At 43.9% G+C, this 23,193-nt stretch overlaps 2 protein-coding genes across 2 annotated transcripts in view; both read left to right on the forward strand.

Annotated features, from left to right (window-relative positions):
- LAPTM4A (lysosomal protein transmembrane 4 alpha) overlaps positions 1–2,251 on the forward strand; it is a 33,808-nt gene extending 31,557 nt beyond the window's left edge. Inside the window, exon 7 of the mRNA XM_053285259.1 lies at positions 1,464–2,251. Coding sequence (XP_053141234.1) covers positions 1,464–1,538 — 75 coding nt within the window. The 3' untranslated portion in view covers positions 1,539–2,251. The remainder of the gene's footprint in view (positions 1–1,463) is intronic.
- A 3,358-nt stretch (positions 2,252–5,609) lies between these two features.
- MATN3 (matrilin 3) lies at positions 5,610–22,867 on the forward strand. The gene is made up of 11 exons (XM_053285258.1): positions 5,610–5,850; positions 12,935–13,504; positions 15,112–15,234; positions 15,344–15,466; positions 15,566–15,712; positions 15,811–15,957; positions 16,058–16,204; positions 16,305–16,427; positions 16,966–17,100; positions 20,631–20,744; positions 22,143–22,867. The coding sequence occupies exons 1-11, from the start codon at positions 5,637–5,639 to the stop codon at positions 22,196–22,198; spliced, it is 1,899 nt and encodes a 632-aa protein (XP_053141233.1). The 5' UTR covers positions 5,610–5,636; the 3' UTR covers positions 22,199–22,867.
- The last annotated feature ends 326 nt before the right edge of the window (positions 22,868–23,193 follow it).

The following is a 23,193-nucleotide window of genomic DNA, read 5'->3' on the forward strand; positions in this document are numbered from 1 at the left end:
CGGTTCTTAAGACTGCTCGAAAGCGGGCTGGGCTCCCTTAGCCTGCTTTTGAGCAGTCATGTGAATAGCCTCGCTGGCTGATATCCTAATTAATGCAGCACCAGTGCAACAGGAGAAGCATCCATGCTTCTGAAAAGTTTAACTCACTCAGCTCCACTGCTGGCTCGGTGGGGGCAAGTTTAGACGGCCTCCCCTTCTCTAGGAAGCACTCTGTACTACCTGAAAATATGTGAGGGTCACGCAGACCTCAGAAACATGTTTCCCGTGTCCCACCACTCCCACACACTCTAGCACCTGTGCTTTAGTATTAAACTCTTCTGAAGCACCAGTGCTACACTGGTGCTCCTCCCATTACACTAGTTCCTTGTTAGGATGTCGCCAGTTTCTCTAAACCTTCAGAAGCAATGAACAATTTAACTTCAGAACAAGGCATTTTTCTGGAATTTCACAGAAATCAGGAAATTCTTCGAACCTATTTTAGCTTGTAGTATTTGTGCAGCAACCCTCTGCTTATTCCCATGAGGCTGCAAATTTATTTGGGGTGGTGGTGAAAATAACCAAATTTAAGTAAGCTCCAGTGAATGCAGCCAGAATAGTACTCCCACGAATGGAAGAAGTTTCATTTGTGCAAGGGAGAAGGAGCTATTTTCACCAATCGCTTCTTTCCTTTGCAGCCCCCTACAAAAATATCTCTCTCTGGAGTTTGGAGACCTTCAGCGGTTTCTGGGGCTCGGCAAAAATGTCCCCTTCCCCTTGTGCAAGTAGAAGTTTTTAATCAGGATGCTACCCAATATAACTTATTTCTAACTAGACATACATAGCATTATGCTGTAAAACTACTAACTTTCTCGGATCTAATAAAACCCTTGAAACCAAAAAACCACTTTGATTAGAAGCTGCTTTTAAATAAAAGCAACAAATTGGACTGAGGGAAACATCGATTTTGTATTTTTGCTTTAGTGTTAAATGTGGAGCTGGGACCTTGAGGGAATTGTTCAGAATGAACTTTTCAGAAGTGATGGCTTTGGAATTCTTGTTAGGCTTGATGTAATTGTGTTAAATAACAAGTAGCGATTTATACTGTCACTTGAGGTAAAGCAATTGCTTCAAAGTGATAATGATAAAACAGCTTGAGATGTCAACATTTTTCAGATTGTGCTAACTTGCAATCCTATAACATTGGAGGAGGAATCTCTTTGCAAGATCATTTTAACACTAATTGGGAAAGAGTCACCAAGTGGTAGTGTCACCTTAATTAGATTTTAAGCTATCCAGAGGCGTATTGGGTGGTTGGGCCTTACTCTCCAAGCTGCTTAGGGCAATAAACTAGAATAGAATTGACTTTCATGTGGCGATTCAAATGTCTCTACTTTGTGCTATGAACTGGCATAAAATATGCAGCTGATAATACTCGTGTATTTCAGGAGTTGAATTAAAAAAAAAATTCTTTTTTCCATTCACAGTATGTTCTGCCAACTTATGAAATGGCAATGAAGATGCCTGAGAAAGAACCTCCACCTCCTTACATACCTGCCTGAAGCAACAGAAATAGTTGAAACACTTGTACCAGCTTCTTTTTTATACTGCTTAAATAAATATTCAGGGCTTTAGGAGCAACACTATATGGTTGAGAGGCATTTGATGTAATCTTACTAAACAAAAATCCATACAGGAATGATTTAATTTTTTTTTTGGTGGTCTTTTTAGTAGCTTTAACTTTATTGGTCTCCTTAATCCTCTTAAACAATTATTGCCTTAGGGCTTAATTCTGCAAGTACCTCTATATCTGTATATAACTTTATTCATATGCATTTCTGTTGACTTCATTTAACTTGGATAAGTAAGATTAGTTTTGGATGTTTTTATTCACAAGATGAGGCTCTTGGCAAGTACAGATTAGTTCCGAAGGACAATCTAATCAGAAAGCAGGATTAGTTTTTTGTTTTGTTTTTAACCTCATTCTGGGGGTGTAGGGCAAGGAGTTCAAGTGTGGTATACAACTACTTATATGTATTTACTTTGCACTTTTTCTTTTATCTTACCTTACTGTGTTATCCAATGCCTTGAAACAATATTTTCAGGAAGCCTGAAGTTGGCACTACAGTTTGAAGTTTTTACTATATGCTGTGAATGCAGGAGAAATGTACACAGAAATTACATTGTGTCAGATGTCAGTTGCATGCTTCTACTCTGTATGTATTTTCATCTTTGTTATAAATGATGCTTTAATAAATCTTGTTTAAAAAAAGAATTTGCCAGTGGTACTGGTGTAAGACTTAATCTATCAAATGTATTGCTCTTCTGAAATAATGATCTGCAAAGGGTATGGGTTTTATTTACTGTGCTTACAGGCAAAAACAGCTACAACTAGAAAACCTACTGGAAAAACACTAAGAGGCTATTCTCACAACCGCTGGAAAGTGGACTAAGGGAGCCCAGCCCGCTTTCCAGCGGTCATGAGAACCACCAGGCTTGTGGGCGAGCCCAGTGGTTCGGCGTGGCGAGCCCGCCTAAACTTTTTGGATACTTAAAAAAAACAAAACCAAAAGCATAGTAACTGCTTTATATAATTACCAAACTAGATAGATCTTGTATAATCTAGGATGGCATACTGTTCCTTTTGGCAATCATTACACAGACCCACAGGTTTAGTGGGTCAAATGGTTAGATTTGTTTTTTTTTAAGATTGAGATTGAATATTAAATTTGCTACAGTTGGCATAATCGTGCTACAAAAAGTGTTGCCATCTTTCCTGACTCTTTTGAAAACAGATGTGGGAGTTGAGCTCAGGTGTGAACATTGAACTATGTCCTGAATAAGTAAATCAGTTTTCACTCATATTTGTCTTATGGCCGATATTTATAATCTGTATTGTAGGTCTGTGAACAGGATGACTTACCAGCCTGATCCTGGCCATTCTCTCATCATGTTAATGAGAAAGTGGTCAGGATCTTATTGAGCCATTAACAACTTGATGCTTCAGGATGGGATGGTGGGAGGGCTTACCTTTTAGTGTATAGTTGGTTTTTGTGAAGAAATTGGCCACCTTGTGGCAGTGATGACATTTAAAAACTTATCCATGCCTAGTATCTCTCTAAAATGCACCAGGAATGGAAACAACATCATGATGTCGTGTCCTCCTAGCATATTACTTGTGGGGGGGGGGTGGGCACGGGAGTGGGAGAGAACAGGGGATTGAGCGGCTGCTCCTTGTAACTATAGGGTACAGCCACTCCCAGTAATGCACCAGGAAAACATTGCATGCAATGCCTTGACAATCTAGGATATGCTATTCTAGGGTAGCACCAGAAAAGTTGCAGGAAAGGAAAGGCGAAATGCAGCTGGAAGGAAGCCAGTTTCTTCAAAGAAGCTGGCTTTTGAATAGGTTAACAATATTGGGGTATCTTTCTCCAGAATCATTTCCAGAGAAAAATACTCCGATACGGCTTGCATCGCCTTGGACTCAATTACTGGTTTGGTGTGATACACAGTCCTAGTATATTGCATTCTCCTCTGTTTAAAAACGGGTGCAGGGATTGAGCTGGTTTATAGGCCTCAAGTAGCTATGTATCTGAACATACCAACTTCCATTCTGGTGCCTTGGTCTTTGGGGCAGATACTTCATTCTGGTCTTTAAAGACCCATGCTGGTATTTAAGGCAGATACTTCATTGTGGGGATACATTGCCTTTCTTACCCCCCTTGAAAACAGGCTATGAAGACTTGGTCAAACAGCCCTCTGCCATTAACTCAGTTATAATGTGTGTTCCCTTTGAATTCCTTTTCGTTCTCTTACATGCCCAACTTGAAGGGGAAAATGTTGATTTATGTATTTAGAAAGTTGTAGGATTTCAGCTTCGCTTGTATCATTGATGTGCATTCTCAAGATTTCTTAACTGGGAACATTAGGAGACTTAAGGAACTTAAGGTTTACATGAGGGTGTTCCATATAGACAAGGAGTCACTTGGCCCTTGGTTTTCTGGCACTGTGCTGAGAACAGGATGCACAATGTAATCGCCCATTATCTAAACATCTCCATTTATCATGCATGGTGCATGTTGAATTTAGCTAATGCATAGGAGCTTGGTAATATGGTAATCTTGTTTTACTTTAAGGCTGATCATTTTAGATCTTCCACGAGCCAAATTTCTGAAAAGGTATGTTAACCCTCAATGTGTCATGAAATAAACTATTGCATCTGTCATGGGGTATTCATGTTTCCTATACATCCACATTGTGTAGCCTTCAGTTCTGTGTTCCTTTCGAACTGTGCCTTGTAACTAAATAACTACGGAAGTTCATATTTATATACGAAGAGCAGATGGCCATGTGACAGCCTAGCCTTCTTTTCCCCCAAAGGACAAAAGTGAGGCAGGGGTGAGATGGCATGACCCTATGGAAACTGGGAGCTAAAGGCACATGTTGTAAAAGCATGATGTGAGATGGGCCGTCAAGAGGATACCATAACAGGTGTGATTGCATTGATTTTCAAAAGTCAAGAGTGAGATGGCATGGCATCCTGGAATTGGAAAAGTCACCAAAGGGATATCTTGCAAAAACAGGTGGTGAGATGAGGTCATCAAGATGACACCAAGGACACAAAGACTAGTGTGAATGAACTTTAAATACACCCTGAACTACGTCTGGAAACTCTGGTCAAACATGTCTGGACAAGTCCAATAAGGAGGCAAGAGTCCACTGATGACAATGGAGCACAGCATAGCTTTGCATCCAAATAGGAAAAACTTTTCACACCAGGACCCTGGTGCAATTTCATCCTCCTGAGTCCAAACCACCTTATGCTAACTACATGGTATTTGGGGATACTGGGGCCATCTGACAATGTCCTAAAAATACAAAATTAGGAGAATAAACTTCTACTGCACAAAAAGTTTGGTGAGGTTGAAATTTGCCCTGTAACTGCTGAGGGTTAAAACACTGGGAAAATCTCACTTTCTTGGTTTCCCAGTGCTATGAATCTTAATTTTTCCTAATGCCTATGAGTTGGGAAAGGATACAGGTTTGTCTCTATCCTGTTATTGTTGACTGATATCCAGACTAGTTTTGCATGAGCTTTAAAAAAAATGTTGAGGGCACAACAGGGAAGGGGTAGTTTTCACCAATCTCCTGCTCCTGGGGCCAATGCAACCCTTGGGGACCCCTTTTTGGGAAGCAGAATGGGCTGCAGAAGGAAAGGGAGAATGGTAAAAATTGCTCCCCCACCCTCATTGCACCCACAAACCTTTTCCCCCCAGTACATGCGATGTTACATTGGGTGTCAGCCACTATAACTAACCCCCTTGGTTCACTTAAATTTGGCCATCCCAGAACCTGACACTTGGGGAGCATTTGATTATTGACTGAAGAGGTTAACCGACCCACATGCTAGTAAGTATTTCTTCTTCGGAGTGTCTTCCTAATACTGTGACTACTGAGGAGAATACTCAAAGAACTTGGGTGTTTCAAGTAAAGAAGCCACTGTCTGGGGGAAGGTGGAGAGAACTGGTGACTCCCTTTTTCCCCACTCCTCATACATTTGCTCTCTGGCCAGGAACTTTTAAAATCTGCTGTCCTGAGGGAAAAACACACAGCAAGGAAAGGTAGATAAACTGGTGCTCAAAGGAAGGCAGCTAAAAATGCTCCAGTTACTCAGGACCCTTTGTTGTTGCCTCTCCCTACTACTGCCTGCAGCTCATGGGGCTCGATCTCGGTTTGCTAATTACCAGAGCCGAAGAAGCTTGGACTCCATTCTACTAGAGGGCAAGTCCTTCCATAGAACATCCGCAGTACTAGCTGAAGAGCCTGACTCCCAAGGTACTGAGAGCTACTCTTCAGCAATCCCCTACTCAGGTAAAAGATACTCTCATACTATGGGCAGGGGATCTAAGAAAGGCTAGCTATCATAGAATATATGGGGAAAGAGCTCCCCCTCCCCGCCCCAGATGTTAGCTATATACTTGGAGAAAGCAAGACAGTTGTTACGAAGTCCAGGTCACCATCTCTCTTTCTGGCAGGATTCCATGAGAGGCAAAAATATAACTGAGGCAGCTTTTTTTCTGGCAGAAATGTGATATTCAGCCATAATAATGTTCAGCCTTATTTACTGTTGACTGAGAAGATGATGCCTCTTAAACTCTTTGAGCACTTATGGGAAAGCAAGTAGTAGCATTTATATGCTTGTCCCAGGAAGCCAACAGTTAAGTGGTAGCATCAGTTTATGCTGATTTGTTAGCCAGCTGAAGAGGAGTGCTTTGAAGAACCCCACCCTATCTGAAATGTCACTAATTTAGGGGGAAATGCCAATTGTGTGTGCATTTTAAAGAGCTTATTAGTAGCTGCAGAGTGTAAGTAAACATAATGATAGCTTTGTTTCCAGCACTAATTCTTATACTTTTACGCATGGAAGGCATTTGCAAAAAATGTTTCTAATAAGTCATCTTTTTTTAAAAGAAGAAGAAAAACCCACTAATCTACTCCTTTGGAGACCTTATTTATTGTGTATATATAAAAGGGAAATGAATCCAAAAGGTTTCTATAAAAGCAAACCTTTTAACATTAACATGTTGTCAGCAGTGCTCGATGTTTCACTGTTTGAACAGACATTCTTATATAGTAAGCTCTTCCAATCACCCACCTGAAGTTAATATATAGCATGAGAAGTTGACACTAGTCTGTCAAATAGTTAAGTCAGTGCATTTAGCAGGCACAGTTTGTAAGTCCCAAATATCCAAACTGACAAATCTTCCCAGAGATTTGTTGCTACCGAATAATATAATTAGCCAGTGTGGTATAGTGGTTAGAGTGCAGGACTAGGACCGGGGAGACCCCAGTTCAAATCTCCATTCAGCCATGATACTTGGCTGGGTGACTCTGGGCCAGTCACTTCTCTCTCAGCCCAACCTACTTCACAGGGTTGTTGTGAAGAGAAACTTAAGTATGTAGTACACTGCTCTGGGCTCCTTGGAGGAAGACTGGGATATAAATGTAATAATAATAATTAGCCAACCCGTACAGAGCATCTGTGCGCTCTTTGGGGGCGTGCTGTTCCCCCACTCCAGCCGCACTCTCTCTTGCCCCCTCCCTTTCACCCCTGCCCCACTCTCCTGCCCCCTTCCTCCGGTGGGCCGAAAAGTTTCTCTCTCATCCCGGCCTCTGATGCCTCCTGCCTCCGGCGGCTCTTCCATATCTGGGACGGCCAGGTCAGGCCGTCCCGCTGTCTCCCGCTTGGTTGGGCTGCCGCTGCCGCCGCCACTCATACTTGGGACTCCCGCCGCCGCTGCCGCCACCACCACCTCTCATACTTGGGACTCCCGCTGCCTCCGCCTCCCGCTCGGTCATGCTGCCACCTCTCATACCTGGGACGGCCTGGCCAGGCCAGGCTGCCCCGCCACCTCCCACAGCCAGGTCGGGCCGCCGCCGCCACCGCCTCTTCCATACCTGGGATGGCCAGGCCGTCCCGCTGCCACCACCTCCCACAAGTCAGCTGAGCCGAGGCCACCTCCTCTGGCCGTTTTGTGGCCTGCTCACACCGCCGCCATTTTTTCTTCCCCCTCTCAACTCCCACAGCTGGGCGGGCCCAGGAACTCTCGCAATGTGTCGCGAGAGTTCCGCCGCCAAATTTCTCAGGACATGCTAAGAGAATTAATATAATAGATAATAATAATAATACACACAAACACACACACACACAAGGGAGGGTTACATGCTTGTCCCATCACTTGATATCTATTACATCCAATGATAGTTCACATGTGATGTAGCAGAAGGGGCTTTTGCATCACCTCACACACACTTTTCCATTTTTAGAGTTCACACTTTTACCTACAAGTCATCAATTGGGGATGACTCCAGAAGATACAAAGGGACAGCCGGAGCCCCTTCAAGACAATATCCAACTATCCCTCATCAAATTGGAAACTTAACAAAGCTTAATGAATCACTGCAAATTAATTGACAAGTTGTCACAGTGAAATCATGACCGGGTTTGAGAAGGGGGGAAAGTAGATCTTGCAGGTTATTTTACAGTTTTAAAAAGGCTTTCCTCTTTCTTCCTGCCCCATTCCTCTTCCAAAGTAATAAGCCAGAACTGGCAAAGTTAGCTGAGAAGGATGCAGTTTTCCAGTTAACAGAACAGCAACTAGACGCTCATCCCCAGGAGCTGTCGGGGGTACAATGCCAAAATGGAAAATGGTTGCTCTCTGTACTAATTATTCCTGGGATAATAGCAGCTTCGAGTGGGAAGGGATCTTGGAGGTCTTCTTGTCCAACCCTCTGCTCAGTGCAGGAATCTGGGGCAGCATCTCTGACAGATGATTGTCCAGCCTCTGTTCGGAAATCTCCAAAGGAGGAGAGCTGGCCAGCAGGAGGCAGGCTGCTGCACTGTCAGACAGTTCTTACATTTAGGAAATGCCTCCTGAGGTCTAGCCTAGATCTGCTTCCTTCTGAATTCAACCCATCGGCTCTAGTCCTGCCCTCTGGAGCAACAGAGAACAAACCTACTCCTCCTAGTTAATAACCCTTCAGAAACATGAAGATGGCTAGTATCTCTCCCCTTGGAGTCCTCTCTTTTCAGGGCTAAACATACTTAGCTCCTTCAACTATTCCTCATATTCTGGAGTTGCCTTTGTCATACACAGTGATGTCCATTAATGTGTGTATCACCCTAAGACTGCAGTTACAACCTAGACTGTAGAAGGGAATGTGTGTGGGGTGTGGCTGGGCAGACTGTGTAGATTGGGGTCCAGGGTTGATAATGACTAATGGAGGATAATTAGCTTTCTGGATTCTCCTCATTTTCCTCTTTATTCTGATGTACTGTTACCATCTCCTTCTTTTCTAATTGTATTTTTTCTTCAGAATATTCTGTGAACATATTCTAACTCCCATCTCCCCACATTTACTTTCTAAGATTAAATTTGATGTGTATGTTGAATTGGGTTTATTTGAGTTTTAACCTGTTTTTTAGGCAGTACTTATATCAGGTAGCAGCGATATAGGAAGATGCTGAAAGGCATAAGCTAACACTGTGTGGGAGGAGGCAATGGTAAACCAGCAGAGTGTAGTGGTTAGAGTGCTGGACTAGGACCAGGGAGACTTGAGTTCAAATCCCCATTCAGCCATGTTACTTGCTGTGTGACTCTGGGCCAGTCACTTCTCTCTCAGCCTAACCTACTTCACAGGGTTGTTGTGGGGAGAAACTTAAGTATGTAGTATACTGCTCTGGGCTCCTTGGGGGAAGAGCAGGATATAAAATTATATATATATATATATATATATATATATATATATATATATATATATATATATATAAAACCCCTCCTGTATTCTACCAAAGACAACCACAGGGCTCTGTGAGCGCCAGTTGAAATTGACTTGATGGCACACTTTACTTTAAATTATAACAAGGGAAATGTAAACAGCAGGGGCATAGCAAGGTTGGAGTGGGCCCAGAGACAAGATTTTAAAATGCTCCCCCTCCCTGAAGCTCAGCACATGAAGTAAAGAAATCCTAAATTATTTTTTTAAAGGTTTTGTAAATTGTGGACGATGCAAGTTACTTAATGGTACTAGAGAAAGACATAGGGACATAGGAAGCTGCCATATACTGAGTCAGACCATTAGTCTATCTAGCACAGTATTGTCTTCACAGACTGGCAGCGGCTTCTCCAAGGCTGCAGGCAGGAATCTCTCCCAGCCTTATCTTGGAGAAGTCAGGGAGGGAACTCGGAACCTTCTGCTCTTCCCAGAGCGGCTTCATCCCCTGAGGGGAATATCTTGCAGTGCTCACACATCAAGTCTCCCATTCAGATGCAACCAGGGCAGACCCTGCTTAGCTATGGGGAAAAGTCATGCTTGCTACCACAAGACCAGCTCACATGCTGTTCTGGTAGCTCCAGGTCTTAACACTCGCATCAATTTTGGAGGATGAATACAACTGAAGGAAGCCCGGGAGGGTGCGCGGTTGGGGGAGTCAGTCATGTGACTTGCCTGTGGGCCTCTCCCCAGGCAGCGGGCCCCCTAGACAACTGTCTCCCCTTGCTCGATTATAGTTACGCCCCTGGTTAACAGATACAATTTGCATCTCATCAGCCATTCATTAACTCAGGCAACTTGAACAAAGCATATATCGAGTTGTGAATATAGCAAATATTTATATACCGCTTTTCAACAAAAGTTCCCAAAGCAGTTTACATAGATATAAACAAACAAACAAACAAACAAAATGGCTCCCTGACCCCAAAGGGCTCACAATCTAAAAAAGATAGACACCAGCAACAGCCACTGGAGGGATGCTGTGCTGGGGACGGATAGGGCCAGTTGCCATTATATGGTTTAGGCATCCTTGAAGCTAAACAACTGCAGCTGAGCACAATAAAAACAGCAATAACAACTTAATTTGTTGGCTTCCCGTAAGAATAGTTCTCTGGATGGCTCACAAAATAAAACAACAAAGCAACAATTTAATAAAACTATACCATTAAGAACACATTTTAAGAAGCTACAATAAATTACAAAAACATTTTTAAAAGGTTTGAACAATCTTTGTCAGTCAAAAATTGTGTTTCATTACACTTACCAGTTCCTGACAGAATCGTCACCTAGGAAGTCTCCCTCTGCACCCAGCTCTTCTGATACCTTGGTCTGCTTTATACATATATATATATATATATATATACACACACACACATACATATACACACACACACACACTAGCCAACCCCGCACAGAGCATCTGTGCGGTGCTTTGGGGCTGGCTGTTTCCCCCTCCCTCTTCCTTCTGCCCCAGTCTCTCCTCTCTTCTCCTCCCCTCCTGTTCCTCCCCCCCACCCCCGAGCTGTGGCGGGTGGCCAAGAAGGGCCCCACCGCCGCCGTTTTTACTCCCTCTCACCCACCGCCACCTTTCTCTCCATCCCCCTGCTGCCCGCTGCCGCCTTTCTCTCTCCTGCCCACCGCTGCCTTTCTCTCCCCTGCCTACTGCCCACCGCCGCCTTTCTCTCCCCCCGCCACCGCCTTTCTCTCCCCCGCCCGCCGCCCGCCGCCGCCGTTCTCTCCCCCCGCCCGCCGCCGCCGTTCTCTCCCGCCGCCCGCCGCCGCCGTTCTCTCCCGCCGCCCGCCGCGGCCGTTCTCTCCCGCCGCCCGCCGCCGCCGTTCTCTCCCCCGCCCGCCGCCGCCTTTCTCTCCCCCTTCCCGCCGCCCACCGCTGCCTTTCTCTCCCCCCTCTTCTCCTCAATCCTCACTTCGGAACTCTCGCAGCCTGTCACGAGAGTTCTGCCGTCACAACCGCCAGGCCAACTCCCAGCCAATCAGGCGCCTCCGACGGCCAAACAGAGCTCAGCGAATCAGGTGCCTCCCTCGTAGGCATTGCCTTGCCACATCTTGCCACATCTCCACGCTGCCTGGCTAAGAGAATTAATTGTAAAGATTTAGTTAATGCTTTTGCACTAAACCTGTTTTGCAGGTAGAACACACCAAATGCATGACATTCATTAATAATAAAATACAGCTAAAGGGGGAATTTTGAAGAGACAGTAAAGGAATGTATAGGGTTAAATATAGACACACACACACACACCACGGTAAAGGCTTGCTATTCTACCTGATGATTGCTCTTCTGACTCCTGGTGTTTCAGCCATTATCCCTGCTCCTCGCTTTGATGGTGAGACATTTCAGAGATGATGTGCATCTTGGATTCAGTGAAGGACTATGCGCTGTCTCTTGTCTCAAAGACAGTGGAGGACAGACTAGTGAGTCAGAGGGCTAGAAGGTCAAGACATTGGTCATCCCTTCTCTACCGCTCTGACACTATCCCGTTGGAATGTAGATTGCTACTCTCAGGGACACTTCCTTCCTTCCAGCCACTTCCTTCCTCCCTTCTCGTCCTGTTCCTTCTACCTTGCAACATGCAAGCTCCTCTCCTTTGCACCATTTGTGCAGAGATGCAGAATCCATCTGCATCCAGCTAGCTAGCTAGATTAGAGATCCTAACTGCTCACTTTCCTATGTAGAATGGAGTTCTTTAATAAATGCCATAGATATTGATTTGAAACTATGAACTGGCTCCAAGTTACTTTACTCTCAGCATACACACATGCCAAACTAAATTCCGCTGTGTTGTGCCTCTGTGCACTCTGTTATAATGAAAAAGGGTTTCTCTACCAGAGAGAATTGCCAACAATCATGACATTCCAACTGTGTGGCCATTGGGGATGGGGTTATGAAAAACAATGCTGTAAGCTGCTCTGAGTCTGGGGAAGTGCGGGATCTAAATCAATCGGTCAAACAGAGCATTCCTGGGAGCAGCGACAGGTTACACTGGATCCCCAAAGAGAAAGTCCTGCCCCTTAAGAAGTGCAGCTCTTTCCTCAGCTTCTAATTCCAATCTCAGTCTCGACTCTCTCTGTCACATACATGTATCCAATCTGTTTTCTGGGCTGCATACACAAAAAGGGTGGGGATGAGCCACACTCTGATCAACCTCTCCCATCAGGTGAGTATGTGTTGTTTGTCATGTGAGCCACACGATGGCTTCTCCTGTCAGGATACTTTCAGGCCATTAACTCTCCAATTCAGAGACATCCACTGGTCTCATGCATTATTAGCAACCATGCCAACAAACAGATGGCCAAGTAGCTATTACGTGGTCTGTAATACAGCCATTAATCAAATCTGCTATGATGGCTTCAAGTCTTTTGTGAGGTCCAGAAGTTCTAGAGACCACAAATCTAGACAAACTGATAACACTCTCACAAAGATAACACAATTATATGGTTATCAGATTTGTGCTAGAAAGTTAATTCTTGTGCTGCGCGTTACTATCTCAGCCAAGCAGATTTCTACATCCTCTTCTATTTTAAAGAGGATGTATATCTCCTGAATACACGTTCTGAATTCAGAAATGTTGTTTGCATTGTTTGTTCTCATTTTTTCTTGCAGAGGATGCCTGCAGGAGCCGGCCCCTGGACCTTGTGTTTATAATAGACAGTTCCCGTAGTGTTCGACATCCAGAGTTTGAAAAGATGAAAATCTTCTTGGCCAAAATGATTGACACCTTGGATGTGGGGGAAAGAGCAACCCGTGTGGCAGTGGTGAACTATGCCAGCACTGTCAAAGTGGAGTTTAATCTCCAGACATACTTTGACAAAGCTTCCATGAAGCAAGCAGTATCCCGCATCAGTCCCTTATCTGCAGGTACCATGACTGGCCTGGCTATCCAGTCAGCCATGGAGGACACTTTCACTGAAGAAGCAGGAGCAAGAGCATCTTCCCTCGATATTCCGAAGGTGGTAATAATTGTGACAGATGGTCGGCCTCAGGATGAGGTGCAGGAGGTGGCTTCCAGGGCTCGAGCATCTGGAATTGAGATTTATGCAGTTGGGGTTGACCGGGCCGACATGCAGTCCTTAAGGCTGATGGCTAGTGAGCCCGTGGATGATCACATTTCTTATGTGGAGACATTCGGTGTGATTGAAAAGCTGGCTTCTAAATTTAGAGATACCTTCTGTGGTAAGATTATCATTTCAGCTATGCCATTATTTCTGCTGCTATGACAAGGCAATGTTGTTTCAGCTAAGTAGATCAGATTAAGTTTAAAGTTTACTTTTGCATCACAAGTTCTGCTGTGGACAAGCTTGATATGGGTGTGGGAGAGTGTCTCTTGGAAATTGCGAAGTGTTTTGGTGTAAATAGTTTCATGTGCAGAAAATCTTGAAAGCAGGACAAGGGCTGCTATAAAGCCACACACACATACCTGCTTATGGGTGTTTGAATTGGTTCGTGGTTGAATTGATTTGACTCAAATCTGGGCGATTTGAGTGATTCAACCTTAAACTGAATCACCCTTGAGGGATGCTTACCAGATCCAAGGTTGAATCGGGTCACTCTTGATTCAAGCTCGAATCAGTTTGGTGATTTGAGCTTCCATTTTGCCTCCATCAATCTCCATTTTGTTCCTCCCAGCTCAGTGACCATCACTGCCAGAGGTGAAATTTTAGGAAATTTTTTTATGTTTGGATTCTCTGTTGTGAAATGATTTATTCGTGGGAAATCCCTATGAAGAAGTCATTTCACAACTGAGAATCCACAATATATTTTTAAAAATCCTAAAAATTCACTCCTTGCCCAATTCCTTTGGGGGTTGTGTGGCAGTTGGTACCCATGGATTGGTGCCCCCTAGCCCTTAAAAACTGGGCCAAATTGATTTGAATTTGAATCATATCAACCTGGATTCAAGGACAGCAGATTTGAGCTCAAATCAAATCAGGCTGATTTGATTCAAACTCAAATCTAATTGCAAAAATAGATTCATGCAGATCCTGACACCTGCTTACGTTTGATAATACAGCAATTAGAGCTAAAAATGGAACCCCTCCCCTGAATACGTGCGTTTTAGGACATTATTAGTCATATGGTTTTGAATTTGAATGCAAATTCCATAGAATGAGACACATGAGTTCCTGATTAATTCATAATGCATTGTTGTCTATCGGTGTCACCTCAGCACATCACATCAGGCACACTCAGCAAAGTAGGATATTAGGGTGATGCCATGTCAACATATCTATGGATTCTATGTGTGTGATGTTCAGTATCACACATAAAAGGAGCCCATGGACTCTCAATATACTAAAAGCACATGCAAAGCTACCTTTAGTGCTTATTCAAATTTCACTGGCCATGGTGGTGCAGTCTTCTCATGAGACTGCAAGACGTGAGGTATGATTTGACATGAGGTATCATTTGTTCACAACCACCCCTATGTTGAAATGCCCCCCATCAAAATTTACCACCTTTGGCAACAGCTTCAAAACCTGCATCCTTTCTCAGATGGAAAGTTTTGTTGTGGGGCATGATTTTTATGTAGAGGTACTTACCAACAAACAACTTCCCACATGAAAACTGAGACATACAGCCCCATGACAGAACTGCTCTGTCTCAGCCAGGAAAGGGCTTTAATGCCTCCTCCATCGAAGAGCATGAAATATGTGCAGTGCACGCCTATGCATTTTTATTAACTATCCTCAATGGGACTTCTATCCAGGTAGGTGTTTAGAGCTTTACAGCCTGTTCTATATGGGCAATGAAATATGATGTTCTGTACATTCTTGCCCTAGCTGTGGTTGCTTGTGAGCTTGGAACACATGACTGTGAGCAAATCTGTGTGAGCAATGATGGTTCCTGGCATTGTGACTGCTATGATGGTTACACCTTGAATCCAGATAAGAGAACTTGCTCAAGTAAGTTTCAGGCATCTCCTGTATTCAGCACATTTTGTGATGGGATATTTTGTTTTGCTTGTGGGATTTTTGTGGGTTATTAATGCAATTCCCGAACATCCTCTCCTAGGAGAGGAAGCCTGTGTACCTGGAACTCACACCTGTGAGCAAATCTGTGTGAGTAGTGATGGCTCCTGGTACTGTGAATGCTATGATGGTTACACTCTGAATCCAGATAACAGAACTTGCTCAAGTAAGCACCAGCTAGTTTCCCCCCCGAATCAGACATTTTGTGAGCCCCCCCCCCGCCCGCTCACGCTGTTAATGTAATTCCTTTAACAAAATTTCCTAGGGAGGGAGACATCTGGACATCTGGAGGGAGACGTCTGTGCCTCTGGAACCCACACCTGTGAGCAAATCTGTGTGAGTAGTGATGGCTCCTGGTACTGTGAATGCTATGATGGTTACACTCTGAATCCAGATAACAGAACTTGCTCAAGTAAGCACCAGCTAGTTTCCCCCCCGAATCAGACATTTTGTGAGCCCCCCCCCGCCCGCTCACGCTGTTAATGTAATTCCTTTAACAAAATTTCCTAGGGAGGGAGACATCTGGACATCTGGAGGGAGACGTCTGTGCCTCTGGAACCCACACCTGTGAGCAAATCTGTGTGAGTAGTGATGGCTCCTGGTACTGTGAATGCTATGATGGTTACACTCTGAATCCAGATAACAGAACTTGCTCAAGTAAGCACCAGCTAGTTTCCCCCCCGAATCAGACATTTTGTGAGCCCCCCCCCCCGCCCGCTCACGCTGTTAATGTAATTCCTTTAACAAAATTTCCTAGGGAGGGAGACATCTGGACATCTGGAGGGAGACGTCTGTGCCTCTGGAACCCACACCTGTGAGCAAATCTGTGTGAGTAGTGATGGCTCCGGGCACTGTGACTGCTATGAAGGCTACTCCTTGAATCCAGATAAGAGGACGTGCTCAAGTAAGCATCTGGCAGTGACAGCTTCTTCAGTTAATACATTTTGTGATAGGATTTTGGTTTTAAGTGGTTACTAATATGATTCCTGAACATCCTCTCCAAGGGAGGGAGGCCTGTGAACCTGGAACCCACAACTGTGAGCAAATCTGTGTAAGTGCTGATGGCTCCTGGCACTGTGACTGTGATGAAGGCTACGCCTTGAATCCAGATAAGAGAACTTGCTCAGGTAAGTACATGGTAGCTAGAGGAAGAGGAGATGAGGATGAATTATCCCATATTGCAGATGAGGAGCTGAGGCAGAGATACCAACTTCTTGAAGGCACATTCATGACTGAAGTGCAGTTTGAACTGGGGACTTCCCATGTCTCAGCTGACATCCTTAGCCACGAAGTTACATTGTCTCTCAATAAGCAATATATCTATAGAAATACATGCCTCAGTTCGTATATACGATGTTTTATTCACATTGATCCTCAACATGTGTTCTAGCTAGGGACCTTGGGGATACTTGTACAGCTGGAAGCCATGACTGTCCCGACCGGCCGCAGAGAAGGGAAAGACGGCGGGGGGCGGGCAGCACTCTTGGAACTCTCCCCTACTAGCACCCGTTATTTCAACGGGCTTAAAAACACTAGTTCAGTATAATTTAACAGGTAATTCAAGTAATTCAACTAACAGGTAATTCAAGTATAGACCCGACAGGCATGGGAAGGGGGAAATGGTGAATTGTCTCTTCAACCTGACTTTTCATTTTTTTTATACAGCTCGTTCTTCAGCTGTAGATGTCTGTGCACCCGGCAGCCATGACTGCCACCAAATCTGTGTGCCAAGTGGCAGGTCCCATTATTGTGACTGCTATGAAGGATTCACTTTGAATGCAGATAAGAAAACATGCTCACGTAAGAATCTGACAGTTACGTCAACAAGTGTGTTCAGGAAGCAGGAAATGAACTGTTGCTGCTTTTTGTGATGTATGCAGCATTTGGTTTTGGTTGAGAACTCAAACGTGTGTCTTCTTGGAGGGCTGCCCCCATTTCTCCGGATGATGTCTCAGACAGTAACAGCCGCATGACAGGCAGCATTTTCAGGAGGTACAGCTTTTCCTGCTGTGGAGATGCACTAAGCAAGAAAGCTATGCCTATTGGAATTATATCTGTCATGTAGAGCTTAATGGCTCCGAGGAACTGTTAGGGGAAAATGTGAGTAGTCTACTTCTGGGCCTTCAGTGAATCCCATGAAAATGAAGGAAAGAGAATCAATTAACATGGGGCAGAAGGAAAAATAATTAGGCAGGAAAAAACAAGAGAAAGCCATGAGCCATGGGAGAAAGCAATGGGCTTGGAAGGGAAATAGGGAAGGCATAGCTACCAGAGTTGGCGCAAGCTACCCTCATCACTGCCTAAAAGTCCCAGTACTGTCTGAGGACTCCAATAAAATAGTAATACTCATAGGAACACAGGAAGCTGCCATATACTGAGTCAGACCATTGGTCCATGAAGCTCAGTATTGTCTCCAGGGGTTCTCAGCGTTGGGTCCCTGGATGTTATTGGACTTCAACTCCCATTATCCCCAGCGGCCTTTGGTTGGGGATTATGGGAACTGAAGTCCAATAACATCTGGGGACCCAGCGTTGAGAATCCCTGGTCTACACCAGGCCTGCTCAACTTTGGCACTCCAGCAGATGTTGGCCTACAACTCCCATGATCCCTGGCTATTGGCCACTGTGGCTGGGGATTATGGGAGTTGTAGACCAAAAAGAGCTGTGGGACCAAAGTTGAGCAGACCTGGTCTACACAGATTGGCAGTGGCTTCTCCAAGGTTGAAGGCAGGAGTCTCTCTTAGCCTTATCTTGGAGATGCCAAGGAGGGAACTTGGAACCTCAGATGCTCTTCCCAGAGCAGTTCCATCCCCTAACATCTTACAGTGCTCATACTTGTAGTCTCCCATTCATATGCAACCAGAGTGGACCCTGCTTAGCAAAGGGGACAAGTCATGCTTGCTACCACAAGACCAGTTCTCTTCGCTACTCTGACAGTGCAGTGCTCAACTGGGCCATAATACTAAACAACGGTTTAGTGACTGGCAGCACTCTCTCAGGTTTGAACTTTCTCTGCTTCCTGGTGTTTGCTAACCATGCTTTGCTGTGATGCCTATATTGGCAAACTATGGTTAGCCCTAAACTCCAAAGACAGTTTACAAACCCACCTCAAATCATGATTTCAAGTTGTGCTTTGAAGACGTATGGATCATAGTTTGTAAATTCAATAATCATGGCAAACTGTAGATACTGAATATCAGGAATGGGAGACCTCACAAGTGGTGGGGGAGGAGGGAACCTGCAAGCTACATTTTTGTGAAAGGAAAAAGCTCATTTCTACTGTGCATTTCCTACTGTGAACTGGTAACCTCCCAAGAAGGGGAAGCCCCTCCTGGCATTATAAATTATAAGTATGTAATGCAAGATCCAAGCAAAGAGAGCACAGCATAGATTTGGTTATATTTTAATTTCTGCATATCTCAGCTAGACAGAAATAAGCCATATATTTGTGTGCAACTAACTTTTTAAAAAGCTAAATGAAGTAGTGCAACATTTCCCAGTCAATAATTCTTTTGACATTCTATTAATCACTGGCTTTAGAGTAGCTTAGAAAAGATTACTTGTCTGTGAAACTTTTATGCCATTCTGTGAAAATGCAACATCTGCCTGTTCAGAGAATTTTAATGTAGTATGATAGTAAACTGGCTGGCAGCTACCAGTGAGACCTATCTCTATAATTATAATTTTCCACATTTAAACTTAATAGCAGTTCTTTATGCACTAGTTCTGTAACAGCAATGTCCCGCAGATGGTTCTTGAACAAATATACATTAAATAAAGTCAGTAGTCAACACATTTCAACATTGACTTAGAAGCTAATTAATCTCTACAGTACATAAATAGAACAAACAGTGGCTGACATCCTGACTAATGAAGCACCGTGCAACTGGAAAAGCATTATCTCTCTTTTTCTCTCCATCCATCATATTTATATACCACCTGAGATGTGTATCTCTAGGCGGTGTACACAATTAATTTAAAACACAAAAAAAATAAAACAGAGTAAAAACGAAACAATTTTACAGAACAAAAAAGTTAAAACAATTTCATGGGATAAATACATTTAAACAGTTTAAAATTAATTTCAATTAAAAGCCTGAGAAATCGGGTGTGTTTTCAGGGTCTTTTAAAAAGCAATCAGAGATGGAGATGCTCTTATTTTGATAGGGAGCAAAATATAGTACTAATGTAGCACTGGTCTTCTGAAGAGTTCTAGTCTAACTCTGCAACAGTGCTAATGTGTGTTAGGGATGTGCATGAACTAGTTCAGAGGTCCTTTTCTGGACCTCCGAACCGGTTCAGTGTTCAAGCGGTTCAGTGGGGGTGGGTGGGTTACCTCTCTCCCTCCCGTTGTGTTTCCCCCACCGGTGCTGTGTCCAAAATTGTCATCCGGGGTGACAGCATACCCTCTTGTTGCCCAGGTCAGCATGAGACTGGGAGTGGCCAGTGCACTTGCTTCCGTGTGATGTTCACACAGGCACCGGCCACATTCGGTCTGACGCTGACTTGGGCAGCAAGAGGGTATGCTGCTGCCTTGTACAGTGATTTTGGAAACAGCACTGATGGGGGAAACACAGCGGGGGGTGGAGGAAGAGAGATCACCCTCTCTGCTCCTTAAAGGTAACCCCTGCCCCCGCCAAACCGGCCCAGCACCGGTTCGTGCACATCCCTACTGTTTGTGTGGAGAAATGTAAGTTTGTGGCTATTTCCCCAGAATGTGGCCATTTCCCCAGAAGTCTTCTTTGTCACCTGAAAATATGTCCCTGAGGGCTGTGTGTCCCTCAGGGGTACATTTTTGGGTGGCACAGAGAGCTTCCTGGGGAAAGGGAGTTTGTTGAACCCTGCCCACTGCCCATCCCCCACCACTAAGCCAGCAGTGGAGCTGAGTGACTTGAACCTTTCAGAAGTGCCAGTGCTTCTTCCATTGCACTTGTACTTCATTGGTCAGGATGTCAGCCAAATTAGCTTAGTTTAGTATAACTGCTAATAGACTCGTTTCTTCATTTCCTGTTTGATTGTTGCAAGCAATTAAGCACTGAGTAATTACATATATGTATAAATAGACTAAAAGCAAAATAACCATATACCAAAATCATAACATTACAGTGGCATGGTTTAATGTAAAATGTTTGGAGCTCTAGAGTGCAATGCCAAAATTTAACTGTGCAGAAAAGGCAGAATGACAGCTGACCCATTCTTCCTTGAATATAGGATTCTGTTAAAATCTAAAGTATTAATATAAATGATTTCTATTCAAAATATCAAACTGTTGCTGTCAAAGCAAACGCCAGTAATTTTTGTGCTTAAACATACAATTTATTCTCTTTTCAGGAATATCAAGAAGTAGCATTTCTTCTGTGACAACCGATGAGGCATGTAAATGCGAATCCTTTCTTACATTTCACAAGTTGGTCACCTCCTATCTTGAGACATTATCCAAGAAATATATCCTTTCCTTGAATATTTTTTCATTTGTGGCCGTCTTGCTTTTTCAGGTACTTCCAGTTCCAGGACCAAATTTGCTTGCAAAAACAGGGGCATAAAAGCATTCTGTAGGAGTTGTGAACGCTTGTTATTACCCTCTTTATTTGTTATTAGCTTAACCTGTGCAGAGCATCTGTGCGCTAGTACTTGATTGCTCCCCTTACCCCCTGCCACAGCCCCCTCACCTCAGAGATCACTCCACCCTCACCTGAGCTGCACTCCTGCTCCTCCTCCACCACCCCATTGCTTCCACCCCCCTCACCCCTTTTGGTCGCAGCTGCAGCGTTGCTGGCGCCTATTGGTCAAGCTGCAGCCCCCTATCCCCAGAGACCTCCCACCTTCATCCGAGCCCCACCCTTGCTCCTCCCTACAGGAGCAGCAGCAACAGTGGTTGACCGGAACCTTCCTTGCTGCTGTCACTGCCATGGTTGTTTGTTCCCTCAGGCTGCCGACAGGCCTGGGCCCGTCCCTTGCCTCCCTGTGCCAATGGCCTTGGTAGCCCCAAACAGCAGCAGTGGTTGACTGGGCCCTTCCTTGCTGCCACTGCTGCCATAGCTGCTCTACATACTTAAGTTTCTCCTCACAACAACCCTGTGAAGTAGGTTAGGCTGAGAGAGAAGTGACTGGCCCAGAGTCACCCAGCAAGTATCATGGCTGAATGGGGATTTGAACTCGGGTCTCCCCAGTCCTAGGCCAGCACTCTAACCACTACACCACGCTGGCTCGCAAGTTAGTAAACTAGCTGCATGCCAGGCTTGGTTTGCAGCGCTTCACAGGTGGAGGACTGTAAGTTACTATTTTCACTTCCCTCCCAGAAAAGCCCTTTTCTCTGCCAGGAATAGGTCCCTGAGGCTGGTGCAGCTCTCAGGGACATATTCCTAACAGAGAAAAGGCCCCATTCCCCTCTGCTCACACAGCACTTGCAAGTTTTGTGTGCAGCTGGTTTACTGGCTGTTTTCAAGGACAGAGCTTTTGCTACATGTCAGCCACTGGCTTTATTGGGTTTTATCCATGAATAATGTTGAGTTGCAGTGCTGGTATTTTAACACTCAGTCTTCATTGCATTTAATTTGAAGAATGTTGCACTGCTTTCAGTTTAATTTATTTTCAAGTAAATGTATTGAGGATTTAGATGTCAAAAGAGGGCTTAGATGCTTTCAGCTAGCACAATCTTGGCAGAAATAAATTTTAAAAATTAAGAACTGGCAAATGTGAACGCTTCACAGGGATCAATTAGTTTAATGTAATGTAAGCACCTTCATATTACTGGTTATGCCAATATAACCTTTAGTTAGAACTGCATTTATATTTGAGAACTAAGTCTCTGGATGTGTGATGTTATTCTTAACTGCTGACCACTAGATGATCTGTCTAAGAAATTAGAAACATACCAGTATGGCGAGGAGCATGTCTAGAGCTATGCTTCTGCTTTAGTTCAAAGCCATGTCCTTCTACTGCACTTTGCTAGCGTTTGTGCAACAACCTTACCAGAGGTGTGAGTTGTTTTATTATTAAGGACCGTGCAAGACAGCAAGCCTGATCAGTGATGCCATGTGTTGTGCTAATAATTATGTCTAACTGAAGAATGAATGCTGAATATACACCAGTGTTTGTTCATATTCTAAGGTGTATGTATAGTGTCTTTTCCTTCACAACTGTATTTGCATGCTCTATTTAAAATTAAGGCTTATTAGGGAGTAAGATCCCTGGACGTACAGCTAAAGTCATATAGATAGGCACCTCAGATATGGTGAATCATGATTCTTACTTTCTGTCTGGCAAACCAGAATCTCAATGAAATCTCCTAACTGGTGTAGAAAATATTTGATAGTTAAAGCTGAGCTTGATGGCACTGAGGTTCTTTCTAGCCTGATTCCATAATACAGGGAGATATAAACCAAAGAAGTAAGAAGGGACTGCATAAATTAGTTTCCTGTAAAAGAAGAAAAACATCAGCACTATATTGAATGAACATAATGTAGCAGAACATTATGTGAAATGGCTTGCATGCAATTATTTGCCAATGGCATGTGTTCATATAATTGACATATTGTAACCTTTTAAATAAAGATCAACATACAGAACCCTTTCTCCATCTTGCTCTGAAATTTTTTTACATATCAGAAAAACACACAACTAATATTAAAGTTACTTACAAATTTGGCACAAAAATGTAAGCTAAAACAAAACCTATCTGAACATCCCATTTCCAATTTTTTTTTACAGGCTCCTCAGCTTTAGCATATCAAACTGTCAGTCTTAATCACATGTAGGTGTTTACCAAAATTAGGATGTGTGTGCAGTTCCAAACCACTATTACTATTATTTATATACCACTTTTCAAGACAAAAGTTCTCAAACGGTTTACAAAGAAAAAGAATGAAAAGGAGTTAATGGAGTTAATTCTGCC

Source organism: Hemicordylus capensis, chromosome 1 (genome assembly GCF_027244095.1).
Source record: "Hemicordylus capensis ecotype Gifberg chromosome 1, rHemCap1.1.pri, whole genome shotgun sequence".
Lineage (NCBI taxonomy): Eukaryota > Metazoa > Chordata > Lepidosauria > Squamata > Cordylidae > Hemicordylus > Hemicordylus capensis.